Source organism: Anomaloglossus baeobatrachus, chromosome 3 (genome assembly GCF_048569485.1).
Source record: "Anomaloglossus baeobatrachus isolate aAnoBae1 chromosome 3, aAnoBae1.hap1, whole genome shotgun sequence".
Classification (NCBI taxonomy): Eukaryota; Metazoa; Chordata; class Amphibia; order Anura; family Aromobatidae; genus Anomaloglossus; species Anomaloglossus baeobatrachus.
In genome coordinates, this window is record NC_134355.1 from 286,352,702 (window position 1) to 286,371,805 (window position 19,104).

The 19,104-nt window shown below is 43.1% G+C and overlaps 1 protein-coding gene across 2 annotated transcripts in view; it reads left to right on the top strand.

The window, feature by feature from the left end:
• ARHGAP18 (Rho GTPase activating protein 18) overlaps nucleotides 1–19,104 on the top strand; it is a 211,916-nt gene that overhangs the window by 155,768 nt on the left and 37,044 nt on the right. For both annotated transcript variants that reach the window (XM_075339902.1, XM_075339901.1), the window contains exons 5-8: nucleotides 8,392–8,540; nucleotides 13,183–13,348; nucleotides 17,956–18,047; nucleotides 18,892–18,969. In XM_075339902.1, coding sequence (XP_075196017.1) covers nucleotides 8,392–8,540; nucleotides 13,183–13,348; nucleotides 17,956–18,047; nucleotides 18,892–18,969 — 485 coding nt within the window. The remainder of the gene's footprint in view (nucleotides 1–8,391; nucleotides 8,541–13,182; nucleotides 13,349–17,955; nucleotides 18,048–18,891; nucleotides 18,970–19,104) is intronic.

Consider the following 19,104-nt stretch of genomic DNA (forward strand, 5'->3'; position numbering starts at 1 on the left):
GCGGTTTTTTACCACGGGTGCGGTAATCTTTGAATACCTGCGGAATTTTCTTGAGAAAATTCCATTTTCCAGTGCGCACATAGCCTTAATGTGGAGAAATGAAGGAGAAGTTTAGTTTACCAACATTCCAACAATTTCAGAGTCCTTTATATATTCTGCTTTTCTCTAATTTGGGCAGAAGACCAGAACAATGTTTTCGTGTTCCCTTGCGCTGCACACATTTCATTTCTACTTTCTCAGTCGCATGTGATGCGAACTGTGACTGTTTGCTTAGCAGATGAAAATGTTTTGTAGAAATGGAAACATTCCCCGAGTGCGAATCCATGGGAGGTTCCATAAAGCAGCATACTGAAGGAAACGGAAAGCCGGCTCCCCGTGTAAAACATCACAGTGGAAGACTGACTATTTCCTACATCTTCCCAGATTTGTCTATTCAGCATTCTCATATTAATAATGCTGGTGTATGTATGTATGTATGTATGTATGTATGTATGTATGTAAAGAGTAACTATGATGCTAGTGTAAGCTAAAATGTGTTTTGTTTATTGATAAAGCACTGGGGTAGAGGGGACATATAACTCTGAGGGTATAGTAGTATGCAGCCCCCATATTCCTCAATATAGTGTTGTGAAGCCTCCATACCCCTCCATATAGTATAATGCACTCAATATTCCTCCATATAGTCTTATGAACCCCCCATATTCCTCCAACTAGTCTTATGCAGCCCCCATATTCCTCCATGTACTATAATGCACCCCATATTGCTCCACATAATATAATGCAGCCTCATATTCCTCAATATAGTATAATGCAGCCCCCATATTCCTTAATATACAACCCTTGGCAAAAATTATGGACTCACCTGGCTCTGAGGATGTTCATTCAGTTGTTTACTTTAGTTTTGTGCCATGTCTGTCATCTGATTTTTTTAAACAAAAGTCATTTCAAATGGCAACTTTCTGGCTTCAAGAAACACTTAAAAAAAAAAAAATCATGAAAATATAATGTGCTAGCGAGTAACAGTTACTTTTCAAGACCAAACAGGGGGAAAAATTATGGAATCACTCAATTCTGAGTAAAAAATTATGGAATCATGAAAAACAAACAAGAACACTCCAAATACATCACTAGTATTTTGTTGCACCACCTCTGGCTTTTATAACCGCTTGCAGTCTCTGAGGCATGGACTTAATCAACAAACAGTACTCTTCATCAATCTGGCTCCAACGTTTTCTGATTGCTGTTGCCAGATATGCTTTGCAGGTTGGAGCCTTGTCATGGACCATTTTCTTCAATTTCCACCAAAGATTTTCAATTGTTTTGAGATCCTGACTATTTGCAGGCCATGCCATTGACCCTTTGAGTCTTCTTTCAAGGAATGGTTTCACAGTTTTTGCCCCATGGCAGGATGCATTATCATCTTGATAAGTGATTTCGTCATCCCCAAATAACTTTTCAATTGATGGGATAAGAAAAGTGTCCAAAATTTCAATGTAAACTTGGGCTTTTATTGAAGATGTATTGACCGCCATCTACCCAGTGCCTTTACCTTACATGCAGCCCCATATCATCAATGACTGTGGAAATTTACAAGTTCTCTTCAGGCAGTCATCTTTTTATTGTTTTTAGCTTTTCTGACTGTAAATCCCATTTCCTTTGGGTGGTTTCTTGCAGTTTGGTCAGACATTGACTCCAGTTTCCTCCTCTTCGTTCCTCATATGTTTTGTTCTGCATTTCCTGTTTTGGAGACACATTGCTTTGTTTCCTGTCTTGATGCTTTGATGTCTTCCTTGGTCTACCAGTATGTTTCCCTTTACCAACCTTCCCATGTTGTTTGTATTTGGTCCAGATTTTAGACACAGCTGACTGTGAACAACCAATATCTTTTTCAACATTGCGTGATGATTTCGCCTCTTTTAAGAGTTTGATAATCCTCTCCTTTTTGTTTCAATTGACCTCTCTTGTGTTGGAGCCATGATTCCTGTCAGTCCACTAGGTGCAACAGCTCTCCAAGGTGTGATCACTCCTTTTTAGATGCAGACTAACAAGCAGATCTTATTTGATGCAGGTGTTAGTTTTGGGAATGAAAATTTACAGGGTGCTTCCATAATTATTTCCTCATAATTGAGTGATTCCATAATTTTTTTTTTTCCCCCTGTTTTGGTCTTGAAAAGTAACAGTTACTGGCTAGCACATTATATTTTCATGATTTTTTTTAGTGTTTCTTAAAGCCAGAAAGTTGACATTTTAAATTACTTTAGTTTTGTGTCATGTCTGTGATCTGCTTTTTTTAAACAAAAGTAAACAACTGAATGAACATCCTCAGAGGCAGGTGATTCCATAATTTTTGCTGTGGGTTGTAGTATAATGCACCCCATAATGCTCCACATAGTATAATGCAGCCTCCTATTCCTCCCATATAGTGTCGTGAAGCCTCCATAGTTCTCCATATAGTATAATGCACTCAATATTCTTCCATATAGTCTTATGAAGCCCCCATATGCATCCATATAGTGTTATGCAGCCCCATATTTTTTCATATAGTACAATGCACCCAATATTCCTCCATATAATGCACCCCCTATGGCTCCACATAAATATCATACAGACTCATATTCCTCTATATAGTATAATGCAGCCCCCATATTCCTTCATATAGTATAATGCACCCCTTAATGCTCGTCATTAGTATAATGCACCCAATATTCCTCCATATACAGTAATATAATGCATCCCATATTGTTCCACTTAATATAATGCAGCCCCCATATTGCACTGCGCAGCTCCCATATTGCACTGCGCAGCCCCCATATTGCACTACGCAGCCCCCATATTGCACTATGCAGCACCCCTATGGCCACCGTGATTAAATAAATTCTTACTTCTCCTTGTTTCCCTGCTGCTCCGGTATTTTCATCATATGTCCACTGTTCTGCCACTCTGCACATCTTAGCACAGCGTGCACAATAGTGACGTCATCGCACTCCGCTGTGCTGAAGCGTCAGAACGCAGACACAGAGCTGCTCACTCTCTCATAATTGCTTTCAATTGTATAGGCCACTGCGATGCTGATACAATTGAAAGTGCAATCCTCGGCAGAGGCTCTGGTGCCAACGCTGACACCGGGCCCCCTTGACTCTCTCAGGCCTCATAGTGGTTGTGTGGTCTTTAGCCATTGGCGGTATGTCACTTGTCCCTACCGACTGCGAGTGGGGCCCCACTGGCTGTCCTGGGCCCCGGCACTTGCCAGGTGTGCTTGATGCTGACTCTGGCCCCGATATATATTTACTCATTTTGCTGTTTGTTGTTTGTTTTTTGTATTTTTTTGCTTTCCAGTTTAGAAAGAAAAAAAACTTGCAGCCTCCAGCTGGATGTCATGGCATATTTTTTTTCTTATTGTGCATCTATGGTTGGTGGTTCCATTCAGACAGAAAAACAAAATGTAGCCATTCATAGTCTGTGACACTGATCCCTATTGATTCACGCTAATCAATGGGGGAAATTCACATCGTGTTTAATGAAACATTACTGTCTTTCAGAATAAATGCCTAAGATCCCTAAGGCGATGAGCTACTCTTTATTGCTACTCTCTACTCTCTATGGAATCCCAGAATTTACACCAAATTACTTATTAGGGTATCTGATTATAAGTGAGGATGCTCTGTACTCGATAAAGCATCGGGTACTTGGGTACGCTCGGTAGTAAGTGGAGTATCACGGGCGCTCGGATGTGTAGTTTGTGAAGGATTTGACTCAAAAAGCCGGCTTCCTTCCCTGACGCATGGGAACAGGCACCCCAGTGAGAGCCACTTGCAGTCTATGAATGACTCACTGGGCGTAAAAAAAGGTTTTCGGATTCTAATTATTGTTAAAAAAAAAATAAACAAAACAAAAAAAATATGCCCACCCCCGGAAATGCTTTGTTTATGGCTGGCTGTAAGTAGGTGGGGAGCTGAACTGCCTAATCATTGACTTCCATTATACCATTTACTCAAGTCGAGCCTGTCCGAGCTTCTGACCTGCTCAACTCAAGTAACGAGTTGAGTAGACTAGAATTTTTCCTATATATTTCTCCTCTTTTATAAACTGTATCTTGATTTGGCTTCATAAACTACACCCAAATGTAACCTTAACTATATCATGTCTTGCAAAAATAAGAAAATTACTAATGTGCATAGTTTTGGATAAGCCATTGATCTTTCCATCTATCCTACTCTGCTGCTGACCAGCTGGCACCATCTCTAGGTTCATGGCTGTTAAGGCCCCTTTACACACTGAGACTTTCAGCGATCCCACCAGCGATCCCAATGAAGACAGCCGCGCGATCAGCTGAGCTGTCACTGAGGTTACCCGCGACCACCTCTGCATCCACCGCTGGATCCAGTGACAGCGGGTAACCTCAGTGACAGCTCAGCCGATCGCGCGGCTGTCTTCATTAGCTGCGTGGAGGTGACAGGAGCGGCCTGCAGCTCCTGTCACCTGCATGCAGCAGAGCTGGACGCGACGCTGGAGGTCCGTGGATTAGGCCGGACATGGAGGGCTTTTTGGGGCTGATTAAATTGGTGATGAGGGAATTTGTTTGTGTTTTTTATTTCTAATAAATGATTTTTTCGGGTGTGTGTGTTAATTTACTGTAATTTACAGATTAATCATGCAAGGTTTCTCGGGGAGACGCCTGACATGATTAATCTAGGACTTATTGGCAGCTATGGGCTGCCAATAACTCCCTATTACCCCGATTTGCCAACGCACCAGGGCAAATCGGGAAGAGCCGGGTACAGTCCCAGAACTGTCGCATATAATGTATGCGGCAATTCTGGGCGGCTGCTGACTGATATTGTTAGGCTGGGGGGCTCCCCATAACGTGGAGCTCCCCATTCTGAGAATACCAGCCTTCAGCCGTATGGCTTTATCTGGCTGGTAATAAAATTGGGGGGGACCGCACGCCGTTTTTTTTAATTATTTATTTCACTGCACAGTATAGACCCGCCCACCGGCTGCTGTGATTGGGTGCAGTGAGACACCTGTCACTCAGTGTGGGGGCGTGTCTCACTGCAACCAATCATAGGCGCCTGTGGGCGGGGAAAGTAGGGAATACGAAATTGTTTGAGCGGCCCGGCTTTTTTAAAATAGTAAAAGCCGCCGCAGCAGTGTGAATGCCGTGCAGCACTGCGCCGGGGATCGGTGAGTATGAGAGAGGAGGGGAAAATGACTGACAGACTGTGAGAGAGGGACAGAGATAGTGACGGACCGACAGAGAGAGAATAGAGACCGACAGATATTGTGACACATCACTCGTTTCCAGTGTTTTAAGTCCCCTTTACACACTGAAACTTTCTAGCGATCCTGCTGCACAACGGGAAACAAAGGACCAAAGAATGGTCCTGAACGATTTGTAGCGATCAGCAACTTCACAGCAGGGGCCAGGTCGCTGATGTGTTTCACACACTGCAATGTCGCTGGGGAGGTCGCTATTACGTCACAAAACCGGTGACGTTACAGCGATGTCGTTTGCGATGTTGCAGTGTGTAAAGCCACCTTTACTCTATCTTCTTGCTCACTCTATTCTGTTCTTCTACAGGTCTGCTCCCTAGAAATGCCGATATAGGATCGCCTTCTCCCGCAAATGCTTTCATGTCTTGTTTAGTTAAAGGTGGTCCATGGCCATTCTGATATTGGCGCACACTATCTCTAGAGCTAGTAAGGATTATAGTGTATTTGCTTGCTCTAAAGATCACAAACGACAATATCACGAAGGCCATGGAGCACATTTAATAAGAACAATAGATAATCATTTTAATTTCTATAGCGCCAACATATTCCACGGCACTTTACAATTCAGAAGGAGCAAGTACAGACAATATGAGACATTACAGAATTACACAGTTTATCAGATACCAAGAAGAGTGAAGGCCTTGTTCTCAAGCTTAAGGTCCAGTCACACTAAGCAACTTACCAGCGATCCCAACAACGATAGGGATCGCTGGTAAGTTGCTAGGAGGTTGCTGGTGAGCTGTCACACTGCGACGCTCCAGCGATCCCACCAGCAACCTGACCTGGCAGGGATCGCTGGAGCGTGGCTACACGAGTTGCTGGTGAGCTCACCAGCAACCAGTGACCAGCCCCCAGTCTCCTAGTTACAGCACACATCAGGTTAATTAACCCGATGTGTGCTGCAGCTAAATGTGCACAGAGCAGGGAGCAGCGCACAATGCTTAGCGCTGGCTCCTTGCTCTCCTAGTTACAGCACACATCGGGTTAATTGCCTGATGTGTGCTGCAGCTAAATGTGCACAGAGCAGGGAGCAGCGCACACTGCTTAGCGCTGGCTCCTTGCTCTCCTAGTTACAGCACACATCGGGTTAATTACCTGATGTGTGCTGCAGCTACATGTGCACAGAGCAGGAGCCGGCAGCACAGGCAGTGAGAGCGGAGGAGGCTGGTATCAAAGGTAAATATCGGGTAACCAAGGACAGGGCTTCTTGGTTACCCGATGTTTACATTAGTTACCAGCCTCAGCAGAAGCTGGCTCCCTGCTCACTGCACATTAGTTGTTGCTGTCTCGCTGTCACACACAGCGATCTGTGCTTCACAGCAGGACAGCAACAACTAAAAAATGGCCCAGGACATTCAGCAACAACCAACGACCTCACAGCAGGGGCCAGGTTGTTGCTGGATGTCACACACAGCAACATCGCTAGCAACGTCACAAAAGTTGTTCGTTACCAGCGATGTTGCTAGCGATGTTGCTTAGTGTGACGGGGCCTTTAGAATCTGTGAAGATAAAAGTATTTGCAGGACAGACAGTTCTTGATATCTTTGTACAGGCAATTTATTTAGGATTCCCTCCCAAAGGAGCCTAATGGTGCACTTGATGTGCATTGAAGATCATAAGTGTCGATATCTGCTTGGCTGACAGGTTATGTTGTCTGGTCCTGTTGTCTGGTCCTGTTTGAAGGAATGAGGTCACCTGACAGGAGGGCATTTCCAGGGTTGTTGAGGCATTGTCCTGATGGTCTCTACGCTGTCCCTCAGTTAAGGTGGAAGGGGGGGATCTATTGCTCGCAGACCTGTATCTTGTGCCTGCATGTTGGGACGGAACACAGACATGAAGGACTTCATGCTGTGTTTGCATGGGAGGAGGGGGACACAGACCCTTAGGCTCTGTGCGCATGCTGCATCTTTGTGGTGACCACAAAGATGCACTTTTTTGGGCCCACAAAATGCACCGTCTGAATGCATTTCCCCCCCCCGCTTTTTATGCCGTTTTTTACCGCGTTTTTGTCAAGTGCGTTTTTTTTATTCTAATCTATTGACTAGAAGAGCTCAAAAAAACTCTGGCAAAAACATAGAAAGAATCGCCATGCTGCATCTTTGTGGTCACCAGAAAGAGGCAGCAAGAAAAAGCTGTAAGGTGCGGACAGAAAAATTGAAATCTCATAGCCTTTGCTGTGGAAAAAAATTGCATGTAGTTTTGGGAACAAAACTGCACCCAAAAAAACATGCAAAATCGCGTCAGAAAATACAGCGTGTGCACAAAGCCTAAGACCTTTTTATGCTGTGCCTTTATGGAGAGGGTTTTATATCAAAAAGGGTCTAGTTTGGAGGTCACTACTTTTATTTACTGTAAGTAGTCTTTGTGATTAAGTAACCTACATTTAGGAATTTTTCTATTAGAACTGGACGAAGAATATGTGGCTTTCTTTTAGCGTCTTCTATATTGAGCTATTATCACTGTGTAGCAGATCCATAAAACAGACACTATAGAACAAATTACTTTATTTTAGAGTAGATAAGGTTTTCCTAAAGGCCCAGTCACACACAACGACTTACCAGCGATCCCGAAAACGATGCTACCTGATAGGGATCGCTGGTAAGTCGCCGGGAGGTCGCTGGTGAGATGTTACACAGTCAGATCTTACCAGCGATGCAGGAACGATACAGGTCGTAGTAGCGACCTGTATAACGATCTCAGCAGTCACTGTGACCCTGTCACACAGTGTCAAACACAGCGATGTGTCCTGCCCAGCAGGACATCGCCTTTGAAGAAAATGCCTTGGACCATTCTGCAACAACTAGAGATCTCACAGCAGGGGCCTGATTACTGGTAGGTGTCACACATAACAAGATTGCTAACGGGATCGCTACTGCGTCACAGAAACCGTGACTCAGCGGCGATCTCACTAGCGATCTCGTTATGTGTGACGGTACCTTTAGTTGGGTTTCTATTGTTATAACCGGAAGAATATACCTGAAGGTTGTGCTATTGTTCCAATGACATTTAAAGGAAGTGTTATTCTTAACATTTGTAAGCAATCTCATTCTCTTTACTGGGGCTACTAAGAAATCTGATCTATAAAATTTGTGTGAACTCTTATTTCTTTATATCTAGAGTTAGAAGAAGAAGCTACAGAGGAAGCAGAAACAAAAGATGTTCCTGAAACTGCCATCAATCTGGAAATTTCATTTGCTGAGCAGGCTTCAAACCGTAAAGAGTTCCCTACTGTCAGGAATGAGAAGGAAGATGACTCCTTATTACCAGTGAGTATTCTCCTATGTTCTGTAAAATTCTGCAATTATCTTGAAAATTTGACAATGTAATATAGTGGTGTAACCTTCTGAGAGTGAGTACTCCACCTTGAGTGTAATAACCTCTTTAGAGCGCGTTCTCCCATTTTATGCATTACCCTCTTCAGAGATGTCACTACAGTTCTTGTCATCTTCAAGTGTTGGTTGTAGCAATTCTAAAAGTCAATTTTGACCTTTAACGAGCCTAGCCACATGATTGAGGATAAGAAGCCAAATCGGAAACTCTATTTCCAAGCATAATTCCGGGTACTTTGCAGCTTGTAAGTGCAAAGCAGGAGATCTAATTTGGTATGGCTTATAAGTCTCCTTACACCAATTTGGCATACTCCGACAAGGAGAAATGTCTCCTTTAAAACCTTTTTCGTAGGAAGGATTGATTTTACAATGTGTACTAATCTGAAAAAATGTATAAGTCCTGTCAGATACCAATTATACAAATAGCGTTTTGACAGAAGAAGAGCGCGCAAAGTCTCTAGTAGTAATGGGTCATTTGTAGTTTTGAGCGAGTAGTTGACCATTCATACTCTCTATTTTCTGTTAGCAAGTACTGTCAGCTACTCACATATTCGTTACGAGTAGCGGGCACAGTGTAAGTCAATGGGATATACTCGCTAAGTAGCGAGTAACCCGTAAGCCATACTATTCGCTACTTGCATGAAAAGTATGGCTTCCAGGTTAATCGCTACTTAACGAGAATTTCCCATTGACTTACAGTGCACCTGCAACTCGTAACAAATATGCGAGTAGCGGACAATACTCGCTAACGGCATAGTGAGTATGAATAGTTAGCTACTAACTCAACACTAGTCATTTATGAAATAGCAGGCAGGTTTACCTAGCTCCTTTTTATAGCTTTATGTGGATAAGAGCCCACTCCCAGCTGAAGGTTGCTTGCACATGACATTTTCTTGCTGTGGGTAAAATGACTGTCCAGCTGCTGCTGTGACCAAAACCTTACCAACTCACTGTGCAGCTTTCAGGGGTTTTCCCACGAGCAAAGATATTAAAGTTAATTTTAATCAGTAGTAGTAATGAACGCACACTAAAATGCTCAATACTCGAATCGAGCAGGTCAGGACCCTTCAATGGGCTTGATTCGAGTGACTAAAACAAAGGAAGTCAATGGTAAACTCAAGCATTTTTCTGGAACACTCTTCCAGGAGGTCTGGGTGGCAGTAGAATCGCTGAAATGGATGAAGACTGCACCCAAATGAAATGTGAGCAGCATGGGGAAGATGCCTGGATGCATCTATGACTTCCAGGTCGCTGCTGGGAATATTGTCGCCAGAGTGCTACCCCGCTTTTTTGGACTGACAAAATCTTAAAAAAAAAAGGATTTTACAGTAAAATATGTTAAGAAAGATTCTTTCCTGTATAATGACTTGTATATACGGCAAAATAAAAAAGAGATAAGTCTCCTCCACACCTTTTGGCTCTGTTCACACGTAGCGTTTTTGCTGCATTTGAAAAAGTGCTGCAAAAATGCTGAAAGCGTTGACATGATTCGTCTTTCAAAAATGTAGAAGTTTTCTATTTCAGTCGGGGAAAACAATTGTGTCCCTTTACATTATGAAATCTCCTAGCTTTTGCTGGTACTGTAAAAATCAGCTTTTAATTAGCATAAAACTCATGAATAGAAGATAAGCCGCAGCAAAAATGCAACGTGTGAACATAGATTTAACAGCCGGGCCATCTCTGTGTTTCCCAGTCACTTATTACTAGATATTGGAGTAATAATTTCCACAATGGGATGTGTTTACATTTTTTTTCTTCCTATGCTTAGATAATCTTATATATGTGACCGTTATGTACTGTATAATGGCCGTGTCTGACTGTACAAGGACTTGTTCTGATCATACCACATCTGGGCAGGGGAGGAATCACAAAAATATATACACAGGACAACATGGGATTGCAGCTGATTCTTTTTGTGAAGTGAAATATTTCCCTGCCTGTTTTTAAAAAATGTTTTTTCACAAAGAAGGAATAATTTGTGATCCCGTACTGTAATGTCTGTATACTATTTGGCATCCTCCCCGGCCCAGGAGATGTAGTATGATCAGACCATGACCCTGTACAGTCACACAGCCATTACACAGTACATAGCAGGGACACAAGCAGTTGCGCACAAGAGTTTACATACTCTGGCAGATTTTTTGCTTTCTTGGCCTTTTTTCAGAGAATATGAATGATAACACACAATCTTTTTTCCCACTCATGGTTAGTGGTTGGGTGAAGCAATTTATTGTCATACTACTGTGATTTCTCTTTTTAAATCATAATGAAAACCAAAAATATCCAAATGACCCTGATCAAAAGTTCACATACAATGGTGATTTTGGCCTGAGAACATGCACAGAAGTTGACACAAATGGGTTTTAATGGCTAGGTAACATCATCACTTGTGACCTGTTTGTGTGACGCCCTGGCAAAACCAGGTAGGCACACACTAGGCCCCCGCATAACACCTTCCCTCACATAGGTTACATACAGCCGACCTGAAACCCTAGTCACCCCCCTCAGGGCAAGACAGGCATACCAGTGGGCAGGACCAGGCGGTTAGGGAACGCCCACCTAGGGGTCGAGACAGCCCGGGGTGGGAAAACCAGTAGATTAAAGGGTGCTTTACATGCTGCGACATCGCTAGCGATCTCGTTAGTGATGTAACACGCCAGATCGCACATACGTTTTGCCGAGATCGCACATGTGACCGGCGCTACAAAAATGACCTATGTGCGATCTCGGCAAATCTTATCTGCGATCTGGCGTGTCACATCGCTAACGAGATCGCTAGCGATGTCGCAGCGTGTAAAGCACCCTTTAGTCTGTAGTTCAAGTTGAGAGGAGTGGAGGCTGGAGCTAGGTGTAGCTACAGCAGAGGAGAAGCTCAAGTTGAACGGTGCCAGGCCCCTGGTGCCTTGGCTAGGTGGCAGACGGTTGTCTCCATCAGCAGAAGACGGCTCGTTAGATCCAAGGTGGATCGGGACAGGGTTGGAGCCCGCGGGTACCGACATCTGAGATCCGGCCGGAAACCGTGCACAGAGCGGGTACTCGGACCCTGAAGCCAGGACCGGAATCAACGGCCTAGCTTATCAACCGATTGAGGGCAGGATTATAGGTCCTGTCCCAACCAAAGTCCCAAAAGCAGACAACCACCCACAGAGAGGGATAGGGCAACCGCCAGGGCCCATAGATCCCACGGGTCAGTGGGCACGGCTTCTCAGATACACAGCAAGCCAGGAGCGGATTCCCGTGTTCCATACCGGGAAGTTCAACACAAGCAAGCACAGTGCAGAGAGGAAAAGATGGTGACCACCAGCCCGGGTGGAGGACCAGAGTACAACCGGCCGCGGCGGCCGGCAACCAGCACCTTGGTTTACCAAAAGACTTGTGTGATTCATTTAATTGTGAGTAACCAAACATCCCCTGGTACGTCCGGGCGCGCAAGCCCCTGTCATCGCCATACATTGCACACAGACACTGGGCCCCAGGGCAACCGTCCCTACCCACGGAGGGGTTAACATCCGGCTGCCACTACATTTCCCCCGGGTATCCCACAACAGCAGCAGTGGTGTCCCACTTCACCATACACCGTGGGTGACGTATCAAACTGAATATGGCGAATGCCGTACAACTACGTCCCCCTTTTTATTCGGTGTGTCCACGTGACCCCCGGGTCCGGAGGATCCCTCGAGCCACACAGCGTGTCCGGATCTGAGCAGCCCAGCTGCTGCGGGCATGGGGGCGGCACATTTGCTTGTAGCCAGTGTGTGTGCATAAAAGCTGAGTGAGTTTCTGGGATCCAGACAGACTCTCTTGCATCTTTCATCCAGCCACTGACGTTTCATGTACCATGTTTGGCAATGAGGATTACTCACGCTGCAAATCCCTGGTCTTACCTTCTCTAGGGGTCTGTTTCTTTCATCACTTTGATAACGTCTGCTGTATGATTGTCAAGCATCATAGAAATAGTACACACGCCTAAGAAGAATCTGTTACCGCCAACCAGGCTGATGGGAAAATTTAGATAAAACCTTGAAGCTCATGTCTCAGGAAAGACCCGGTCCATTAAAAACAAAATAAGTGGTAATTAAATCTTCAGACCTGATCTCAGGATATACTCCGTTTCAAAGGTAGAAGTCCTAAAAAGTCCTCTTTAAATGCAAGATTATACAGCATGTTAAAGGAATTGTCTTATCTCCTTAATTCAGAAGCGCACGGTTACCTAACTCCCAGACTTCCTCCATATTGTGGTGAGTTCTCCTGCCTAATTAACAGTTTGAGGCAGCAGCATCATTGCTCTACTGTTCCAAAATGTGCTTTCCCATCACTGCTGTATGAGCCAGCTGTAACTCCAGCAGAGCAGTGGTGGATTGGTTTTGGTGCCAACAGCAACCCGCCTATCTTTAGAGAAGTTCGTAGAATAAAATAAAAAGAGCTTGTAAGCACTGTGCTTCTTTACTCAACTGCTACTGTTTTGACAAGCCCTATCCAACAACACCTTTCAATGAAGATGATGATCATTTACTTTCAATGTGAGTACATGATTGTTTTTGACAATCGTTGACCAAATACAATTTTTGGGATATTACAGAACTACAGGGTTCCTGAAGCCAAGACTGGCATCACAAAGATTGGTGATTTGGCTCCTCAGGACATGAAGAAGGTGACTTCTCTAGCACTTATCGAGCTAACTGCCTTGTATGACGTCCTGGGCACAGAACTAAAACTTCAGCGACCTGCCAGAATGAGAGTTAAAGGTAAGAATAAATGGTGTGTGTTCTGGCTGCAAACCAAAACCATGTACCCTTGTGAGTCCAACAAACCAATGATTAACTTTTTAATACATTTTAGGTGACGAGGATGTCCCAAAGTCTATAAATGTTTTGCTGTGAGCAGCATGCAAGTAATGTATTTTGTTAGCGGCATTAATGCAAATTTTCACTAAATTATTTTTGCCGAAATTTTAATCATGTAAAAAGGGGTTAAAAGCACTGATGTCAGAAGATACTGAAGTCAATATTAGCATGATGTGGATACTTTTTGAGCTTGGTAACCATGAGGAAGCCACACATGGTTGGGGGAAAAATTGAGTCTTGAGGCGCTTTATTCTTGTTCAGAGCTGCTCATCTTTGGGAACCACTAGCCCCTGGTGTCCTTTCATTTGCATATGTCACCCACATAAAATTTAGCTCCTCAAGGATTTGTCTTTATTTTGTTGATTCACCTTCTCCGGTAGTTTGCATTGGTGGTTTTAGGAAATAAAGGGAGTAGTCTTTTTAAAATGTCGGGCGGATTTGTACCTGTAGTAATAAAAATGAGCTTCTTTTGCCAGGTATGTTGCATTCATTGCAGAGTTTTATTGTATGAGCTTTTTTTCTTTTCTCTGCTTGGCATTAGTTTGTTTAGGTTGCATTAGGTTGGGGATTTGTTTAAATACTATAGATGACAAGAATCAGTTGTGACCACTCAAGGGGACACTGTTTGCCCTTACAAGGTCAAATTTTTTATCATATATATTTTTATTGAAAAATTATTAAATTTTAATAATACATTAAAAATTGGAAACCACCTAAAAAACCCTGCCGGTTACCTATCATGCAAACACGGACTATGCCAAATTTACAGCTTATTAATCAGAAGATCAAAAAGAAACAACAAACTGAATAAGACAGTGGATCAGTGGTTAGCACTGCAGCCTTGCAGCGCTGGGGTCCTCGGTTCAAATCCCACCAAGGACACCATCTGCAAGGAGTTTGTATGTTCTCCCTGTGTTTGCATGGGTTTCCTCCGGGTTCTCCGGTTTCCTCCCACACTCCAAAGACATACAGACAGGGCACTTAGATTGTGAGTCCCAATGCGGACACTGTTGCTGATGTATGTAAAGTGCTATGGAATTAATAGCGCTATATAAATGAACAAATATTAACTATAGAAAAGCCTGGACGCCTGCCCTGAAAGGGCTCAAGGGAGGGCAACATGACTGAGGAGGGATGCTAGGCCTGAGGGTTAGCAAGGGGTTAATGTTCAGTGTATTTTGTGCGGGAAAAGTGGGAGGTGGAGTTATAGGGCTGTGGGGCCATGTAATTGGTCAGGGGGTTGCTAGTGTAGGGGAGTATATACAGGGTTGGATTAGGAGGTGGGAGGTCATTCACTACCTGGAAGACGTCTGGAATTGTCCCGCCCACCCGCCCTAATTTTGGATTCCTGGCGATCGTCATGGAGAGACGAGGAGGATCGACCTTGTCGCAGCAGTCGGCGGAAAGGAGGGGGGTATTTGAAGTCGGTGGATTGCACAAAGAGCGGGGGGGAACCCAGTGCAGGAGCGGGTTACCCCTGGTGTGCAATGGTATGGTTGGTGGGTCCCTGCTGTGCTAGGTCACAGCGGGACATGTTAACGTGGGACCCTGCTGTGCTGGGTCACAGCAGGGCATGTTAATGTGCTGGGTGTCCTCGAGCCGGTGTGGTGCGGCTGAGGGCACATTGTGGAGCAACACTCGGCTGGGTGTCCTCGAGTCGGTGTGGTGCGGCTGAGGGCACATGGTGGAGCTGGTGTTGCAATCATGTACAAAGGGACTCTTCACTTACCCCTCCTTTGCTGGTGGTTATGCTTATGGAGTTATTTACTATATTTATGAATAAAATGTTATTGATTATTTTGGTGTTAATAAACTAGGCTGCTGTGGCCTTTACATCCAATGTCACGCAGTCTGTGTCTTATTTTAGTGGAAAAGTGGTAAAAGGTGGATAACTGGTTTGGGTCAGAACGGCAAGTTAGGGCCGTCCAGACTTTCCTAAGTCATGACTTTCATCAGTTATGCTGCCATAAAAATAAACACAACCAGTAAATATAGATATCACTATCATATAGTAAAATGTAACCAAATGGTGGAGCAACTGGAAAACAACAACCATGTAATGCCGCCACACAGTCACTAATACTGTCTACTGTTGCTGAATTGAAGAAAATAATATATAAAAACATCAATATTCCCATAAAGGTAGTCTGCAGAGTAATATCATGTTGCATACTTAGCACTAATAAAAAAGACAGAATAACCAAAAATGAAATCCCGTCAATGTTTGCTTTTCTATTTCTACCTGTTGTGCAAAGTGTCTTAAAATTCTGTACTTCACAAGGAAATAGCATTATTCTATGGCCTCTCATTGCTCTTTTTCCCATCAGTCATTTATTAAGCAGAGCGCCTCTGGTGTCTACACATAAAATTGAAGCTGAAGGTAGTAGCCTCAATTACTTTTTCTTCTTCTGTCTGGAACCGGCGCCATTCTTGACCTCTAGCGCTTGGTGCAAACATTGTGACTTGGGCACTCGGCTTTTATTCAAGGCTGCTGCAGTGGATCTTGCAGCATTCCCTAATTTTATCGATTAGGCACTAATATTTAGGCAGCTATTTGCAAATGCTATTTATGATCCTTATGGTAGTGTTAATTGGGCACTCAATGATACAGGTGCATCTCAATAAATGAAAATTTCATCAAAAAGTTAATTTATTTTAGTAATTCAATACAAAAAGGGAAACGCATATATTATATAGTCATTACAAACAAAGTGATCTATTTCACGTGTTTATTTCTGTTAATGTTGATGATTATGGCTTACAACCAATGAAAACCCAAAAGTCATTTTCTCAGAAAATTAGAATATTATAGAAGACCAACTGAAAAAATTATTTTAAACTCAAATGTTGGCTACTGAAAAGTATGTACAGTAAATGCCTCAATACTTGGTCGGGGATCCTTTTGCATGAATTACCGTATCAATGCGGTGTGGTATGGAGGCGATCAGGCTGTGGCACTGCTGAGGTGTTATGGGAGCCCAGGTTGCTTTGATAGCAGCCTTCAGCTCGTCTGCAGTGTTGGGTCTGGTGTCTCTCATCTTCCTCTTGACTATATCACATAGCTTCTCTATGGGGTTTAAGTCAGATTCAGATGAGTTTGCTGGCCAATCAAGCACAGTGATACTGTGGTTATTAAACCAGGTATTGGTACTTTTGGCAGTGTAGACAGGTGCAAAGTCCTACTGGAAAATGCAATTTTTATCTCCAAAAAGCTTGTTGGCAGAGGGAAGTATGACGTGCTCTAAAATTTCCTGGTAGACGGCTGCGCTGACTTTGGTCTTAATAAAACACAGTGGACTTACACCAGCAGATGACATGGCTCCGCAAACCATCACTGATTGTGGACACTTCACACTAGACCTCAAGCAGCTTGGATTGTGGCCTCTCCACTCTTACTCCAGACTCTGGAAACTTGATTTCCAAATGAAATGCAAAATTTACTTTCATCTGAAAACAACACCTTGGACAACTGAGCAACAGTCCAGTTCTTTTTCTCCTTGGCCAGGTAAGACGCTTCTGGTGTTGTCTATGGTCTGAGTGACTTGACACCAGGAACGCGATAGTTGTACCCCATGTCCTGGATACATCTTTGTGTGATGGCTCCTAAAGCACTGAATCCATCAGCAGTCCATTCCTTGTGAATCACCCCCACATTTTTGAATTGCTTTTTCTTAACAATTCTATCAAGGCAGCGGTTATCCCGGTTGTTTTTGCACCTTTTTCTACCACACGTTTTCCTTCCACTCCACTTTCCATTAATATGCTTGGATACAGCACTCTGTGCACAGCCAGCTTCTTTAGCAATGACCTTTTGTGGTTTACTCTCCTTATGGAGTGTGTTAATGAAATAAACACTTGAAATAGATCAGTCTGTAATGATTCTATACAATATACGGTATGCGGATGCCTTTTTGTATTGAATTACTAAAATAAATTAACTTTTTGATGATATTCTAATTTATTAAGATGCACCTGTATGGTGTGAGCAGTGGGGTGGGTTGATAGCCTTGGTGCGGCGGAGTCCTGGGTTCAAATATCACCAAGAACAACATCTGCAAGGAGTCTGTATGTTCTCCTTATGGTTGCTTGGGTTTACTCCAGTTTCCTCCCAAACTCCAAAGACATACTGATAGGGACTTTAGATTGTCAACCGTAATGTGGACAGTGATTATCACATCTGTACAGCACTGTGGAATTAATAGCGCTATATAAGTGGTAAAATAAGTAACTTGGACATTCTCACTACATTCTTTCGGTGTTTTGTCATAGACCATAAAGCAGCATTGTCTACTGAAGCATTACATAACCTAAGCCTATATCATAATGTAAACAGAATTTATTTAGATCCATGAATGCATAAATATAAAAGTCAAATATGTTATATAAAAGAGAAGATTTATTATTTATACTAGACTGTTAAGAGAGAGGATATAATTTACAGTTAGTGTATATTCTCTTTTTTTGTAAAGAAATGTTTTAATATTAAATGTTTGCTTTTTTTCTACTAGAATTCGGCATTTTCCAGGTTCCTTTGTCTGTATTGCTGGAGCTAGATCAGAGGAAAAATCCAGGCACCAAAGTCCCACTCATCTTTCAAAGTGTATGTTTTCGTTTATTCCATGCTAATTCACTGTAAAAAAAAAAACAATGCTTGGTTGCTTTTACACTGCGTTTTGTCCCCTGTACAGTGGTCCCGTCGGGGCTTGCATCCGAACCGCTGCAAAACAATTTCGGAAGTATGCGCCGATGGGGCCATGGACTATAATGGTGCAGACTGAGTGGCCGTGTGCTCTGCCGTGCACCATTTTCAGTCGTTTACGTCTCCTGGAGGTTGACACAAAGACGTAGTAGACTGCATCTGGGCGTTTATTGAAACTTTTCCCACAAAAATATATATCAATCTAATCCGCTCCTCCTGCTCTGACATCTTGCCTGAGGATGAGATACCTTTTTCAACAATAACCAGTTATCCAAGATTTCAGAAATTTGTGGGTGCTTGTAAACTTTGTCACTTCACCCTCCCCTGGCAAGCGTTTTACACTGATCTCCATGGATCCCCTAAGCCTAATTCTACACCTACTTTACTGCATATAACTAATATGTATTTCCAGAAAATACACATCATATAATTTATATAGAGCTTTTTTGCCAAGTGTTATCGGAGCAGCCAGGATGACAGGTGCTCCTGAAGACAGATGACCAAGGAGAATGGGGGGAAAAAAAGTGCCCGATCAGCAGTACATTTTCTTCATAATTCTTCTCTGACTGTTCAATTTTCCCATAATCTGATCATTATAATGACTCATTACGTATTCATGTTCTTTTCCGCTCCTGGTTTAATGATGGTATAAAGGAATGCTGTAGCACTTTTATACATAAGCCTAGAAATTGCTCACTGATAAAAACCTGCTTATAATTTCTCATATATTTTTTTTCTTCTGTAGCTAATTGAACAAATAGAAAAAGGAGGACTGGAAACGGAAGGTGTTCTAAGGATACCTGGAGTGGTTTCACGGATTAGGGTAACTCATATAGTTATATGCTTCACATGTGCATATGGTTTCTGCTTTATTTCACATAATAGTGCCATCCATAGATTGCATAACATTGTCTTCCTTGACTAAATGGGGTTTCATTCTCAAACTTATGCCAAGAGT